At 37.5% G+C, this 5,322-nt stretch overlaps 1 protein-coding gene across 1 annotated transcript in view; it reads left to right on the top strand.

Moving 5' to 3' along the window:
• The window catches only part of LOC104492281 (AT-rich interactive domain-containing protein 4B-like), a gene marked incomplete at its 5' end in the record, with an annotated part of 20,391 nt that extends 15,529 nt beyond the window's left edge, over positions 1-4,862 (top strand). Inside the window, one exon of the mRNA XM_010134812.1 lies at positions 4,607-4,862. Coding sequence (XP_010133114.1) covers positions 4,607-4,862 — 256 coding nt within the window. The remainder of the gene's footprint in view (positions 1-4,606) is intronic.
• Positions 4,863-5,322: the final 460 nt, after the last annotated feature.

Below are 5,322 nucleotides of genomic sequence, written 5' to 3'. Positions count from 1 at the left end.
GTAAAGAGATGCGTCGCGTTCATTGCATAGTTGGTGTGAACATCTGCTCTGAATCTTGGACTGTTGGTGTGCGTGCAAAAAACATTTTTAAGAAGCATACTTAGGTAGTTTTATAGGAACATATTTCTATGCTTTTATTTATGATGCATGTTCGGTTATGTATTCTGGTTGCTGTTGTATTGGGAAGGAAATTTTTGCATAGTCATGTTTTCAGAAACAGTCTAATTGCTCCTTTTTTTTTATATAGAGTATGTACTGACACATACACATATGCAAGGATTGCTTTAGATAGGGCAGTAAGTTGCTAATGACACAACAATAAAGTGTACAGTAGCCGTGTGAATATACCAGTGCGCCAGTGAATGTGCGTGCGCCATACTGAATGGGAGGGAGGCGTCTTTGATGTGAAAAAGTGATTCTATCATCACATTTTACATAGCTTCTGGTCACTACAGAGGCTATTAACCGTGGTAGTAGCTGTCACTGAGACTTATGTGCATGGTTGAATCCTTAAACGTTCATCAAATGCTAGATGTTTTCAAGCTGAGTGTGAACCAGTGCCATAAAAAAGGAAGTTCTGTACTCCTCAGCTAGACATCTGAACCATCTATTATCCTTTCGAGGAATGTTTCAAAATACTTAAACTCACCTTGGCTGAAGCAATACTAGGAGCTCCTTCCATTTGTCTTCTGCATTTCAGCAGAGGAAAAACCTGGTTACAGAGTACATGCTTGGCGTCGTCGAAGTGTACGGTACTACTGTCAGGTGTGATTCAAATCAAGTTAATGCCTTTCGCCTTCCCTCAGAATGATGGACCATAGCTATGGTCATATCTTCTGCGTGTGTAGACAGAAGTCTTTGCAGCTTTTACTTTTAGGTTTTCTTTGTAACTTCAGAGGGAAGACAAATTTTGGGAGTTTTGTTTAGTTGAAGATGAGATTCTCGTGTCATGGCCTAAGTACAGGTCTTAACGGCCTCTCTGCTTTTAACTCAAGATCATCTTAATACAACTTTATTGAGAAAACCAGAATGTGAAGGAGACTCGATAGTCACCTTCCAACTCTGTATTATGTGAGGTAGAGGTTAAATAATGCTCTAGGATGAGAAAAAGGGAGAAAGGAGAGAAACAAAAATAGAAGCTAATTGCTAAACTTGAAGTGTCAATTACGCTGAAGTTTATTTCTGCTAGTGGTTCAATTAACTGTAATGACTTAATTGAACCAATAATTGAAATAATCTTGCTTCCTCAAATTCTAGAATAACCCTGAAAAAAAAAAATCTTGCATTTGCCATCTCACCTGCTATGTTTGCCAGTGTGGTGTGTCGGGAGGGGTGTGTTGGAGTAGGGCTAGGTTTGCTGCAAAACAGGGATCCTAGGGAGCAGATCTAATGCTCCAAATCACACCCTGTCTCAGAGCTTTCACCTAGGCTTTGTGACAATACAGTGTTTAGTGCCAGAGATCGTGGTTTGAAAGGTGTTTGCATCATATTGCATTTCCTTTAATGACGTAATAGTATGTGCTATTTCATCTGTTAACACCATCTAATTATGGGCTTGTTGGTGGCAAATGTTTCTGTTGACAGAGAATTACTTGCCATATGTATATTTTTGAACACTTGAAGTATGTTTAGTCTTTCAACAATTTCATGTCATTTGGAGCTAATCATAAATAGTATTTACGATTTAAATGTTTTAATGGTTTTACATTATTAACAAATATTTTTGCATTTTAATTCATTAATTTCCTGCTTCTGAAGGTTTATGTTTGCATTCCATGGGAGATGGGGTGAGGAAGGGTGTTCTTTAGCCTGCAGTTGTAATTGGAAATGCTTCAAGTCCTTATAAGCTTTCTGGTGATACTTTGGTTTCCAGAACACAGTTACTTGTACTGCTGTGTCTGTACAGTATGTGTGCACATCAGCTGCTGCTTGTGTTGTTCAAATTGTTGCAGCTTTGTGGCAAATACTGCTCATACTAAGTTGACTGCTGCCAAGAGGCTTGTTTGCTCATTTGTTTCTTCCCTTCCCCCCCACCCCTTATTTCCCTCCTCCCTCTCAAAATGGGAGTTTGACTAAACAGCATTAAAGGAAATCTGTTGTCCTCATGCATACATACATAGACAAATGAGGTTATGACTGTACATGCTGAATGGCTACCACCACAATTTTCTCTTACAAACCTCTGTTCCATGGCAGTCGTGGCTTCTCCTTCATCTGCACTGCCAGGTTTGAGGTTTTCATGGCCTTGTAAACCAGTATATTTTCTTCCTTGCAACCATTGGAATATGTTTTGGGTGGAGGTTTTTTTTTTGTTCCAGGAGGTATATGAGTTTTTTCTGCTCCAAAATGGTGAATGTTCTTTTACTTTTGGTTTCTTAAAATCTCCATGCTAACCAAATCACTCCTTAGAACACTTTTTAACTGCAGCCGCCTCTGCTCCCATCTCGCTTTTGCTTCTTGACATTCCCTCCACCTATGCACAGCCTGCTCCACCTGGCCATCCAAGTTACTCAACTTCGTAATGAGGGTTTCACACATCTCTTCTAGAGGAGTTCTGGTGTTATCATGGAGTCTTTGTGGAATATCTCTTGAGACACTGGGAAAGCCATAGGGTGATTAAGGTGAGAGACTCCAAACTTGTTCAGCTTCCAAACTTGTTCAGCTTCCAAAGAATATTGCCAGTGTCTGGAAAATCCTAAATCTCCCCCATACGCATGCTTTGCTTTTCAGACAGCATTCGGGGATGGTGTTAGTAGTTCTTGGGGGGAGTGGGAAATCCTGGTAAAATTTGGTTCACTACAGTTTTGAAAAGAGCAGTGGTTGCTCTGCAATTATTTTTTTTTTTTATAGCTCTTGTGTGATAGTAACTGTTGAGCTGAAATTAGCTAGGAGTTTTGATTTAGTGAAGCAGAAAGTATGATTTAAAAGCATTTAAAACACTGGTTGGTGCTTTCTATTGTTAGCTGTGGAATTCTCGTTAGAAAATTTTCATCTGAGTCTTTGGGGGCCTTTGTGATGTCTTTGGGAGGTGAATTTTGCCACATGATGTGTAGTGGAGATGAAGTGATCTTTTAAAGCTTATTCATTTCTGTTGCATTTTTAACTTTGGTAGCTTTAACTTCACTAGCAAAGTAGGGAAATATACTGAAAGCATATAATAAATTGAAAATCTTGGCCTTCCAGAACAAAACTGTCTGGTACATGCCATGTATACCTGAATAGATGCAAATTCTATGATTTGATTTAGTTAATACACCCACAGAGGGTATTTTTAGCATTCCTCTGTGTGTATGCATGTATATATATATGTATTTAGATGTCTGTGTGTGTGTTGGCAACATTAATTTCTGAAGTAATTTTGTTAAATCAGTTTGGTTATACTGTAGTTGAATTTAGTTTATTGTTCTGAATTCTTTTTTGCTGCCTAATTTGATAATACTGTAGTTTTACTTCTACAAAGAAGCATTTGAGTAATTAGAATGCCATTTGATCCTTTTGCAGAGAGAAAGTAGCTTGGTTTATCTGAGTATTTTTTATGAACATGTCTTGGAAGTGTTTAGATTATTAATACAGACTTCGTGAGGTTAACTTAAATATTGGTGTGAATTAGATTTGGAGCAGCATTTAAGTTTTCTTACCCAGTCTGTAATACATTCAAACACACCTCTTCCAAGTCTCAGGTTTTTGAATTATTAGTGGCCTGTGGTTGAATTTAGTAAGCGGCCCTAATCTGTTCTGTATTGCATGCAGTATGGGATTAGAATGATGCGAGGGCAAGTAATACTGTTTTGTAAACAATTATTAAGGTTAAAAGATAATTTCTCCCATTAAATTTTGTTACGTAGTCTGTCTCTGTAAGCTGGTTGGAGATAATTTTCAGAACACTGAGCAGGCCGTAGAAGCCAATGACTGAGACAAGCAAGATTTGCAGGCTCTTAGTGCTTCTAACAATTGGTCCAACTATCTAAAAACGTATTCAAAATTAACTTATTTCTGAAAACAGTGAACACCTGCTTGTGTATTTATATAATAATTAAATGCAAGTTTGACTTACATTTAGAAGAGTCAAGGAGTGTCAGGGTCATAAATTAGACATTACTTGATCTGCTAAATAATCTTGCATAAAGGAGGTTTTTTGCCTAAAATCTGGTTTTAGTTGCACTTCAAGTTGTTGAGATAGAGATTATAATAAAGCAAGACTTTTTGGGGGAGGAGCAAGTTTCAAGAAGCACTTGTAAAACTTACAGATCAAAAAATGGAATTTAGAGAACTTTGTATTGAGAAGGATGAGTTTGAGCTGAAAAGACAATCTTTAAATAAAGGGCTGCATGAAAGAGTCATAAGGATGAATTTGAACCTGCTCATACAGATTTTGATGGATTTTTTTTCATTTAGTCTTTTGCACCTTACAGTCACTGGATTTTGTGTGTATTGCTATATCCTATTGTGCTGATACTGCTCGGCTGTAGTGCAGTTTCCTGTACTTGGAGCCTGCTGTTTCCCAGTCTCTTAATGCATCCACGATATTTATCAATATATGTGGTTTGGAACTGAAAAGCTTATGAAGTGTCTCATATTAACTCTACAATTTTTTAAACCTTTCAAGAGATGACACGAATAAGGAAGAAGATGAAGATGAAGAAGAAGCAGAGGAGGAGGAAGAGGAGGAGGAGGATGAGGAAGAAGACAACAATAACAATGAGGAAGAAGAGTTTGAATGCTATCCACCAGGCATGAAAGTCCAAGTGCGGTATGGAAGAGGGAAAAATCAAAAAATGTATGAAGCTAGTATTAAAGATTCTGACATCGAAGGTGGAGAAGTCCTTTACTTGGTGCACTACTGTGGATGGAATGTGAGGTAACTTGAGTTTCAGTTAGTGATTACTTCTTGAATTACTTCTAAAATACACTTGTGTATTTTAAAAAATAAATGAATAGTCATCTGGAGTCCTAAACTTTCAGTATTGGTGTTCTGTGAAGGTCATTATACTGTATGAAACTTAGACTTTTAACACTATATAAACGCAGTACTTCAGTTACTTAGAAAATCGTCTCTAAACTCCTTGTTCAAAGAAGGCTTCCGTTATTCCCCATCTTATTTTTATATCTCTCCATACAACAAGTGACAGCACGATCTCACAAATCCCTCCTCTGGCTCTCTTAAGCCAATTTTCTCTAAAACAATATTTGAATAGTACACTTAGCTGAGCCTGTATTCACACTCTTCTCAGCAAAGCAGGGAGTACACAAGCAGTATGGTATTTAACAAGAGTAGTACAAGATTTTTAGTGACAGATTAGTGTGCAGCAAATAATTGCATTT

Source organism: Buceros rhinoceros, unplaced genomic scaffold, assembly GCF_000710305.1.
Source record: "Buceros rhinoceros silvestris isolate BGI_N320 unplaced genomic scaffold, ASM71030v1 scaffold38614, whole genome shotgun sequence".
Lineage (NCBI taxonomy): Eukaryota > Metazoa > Chordata > Aves > Bucerotiformes > Bucerotidae > Buceros > Buceros rhinoceros.
The sequence above is the reverse complement of the archived record's forward strand: the minus strand, read 5'-3'. Positions and strand labels throughout refer to the sequence as shown.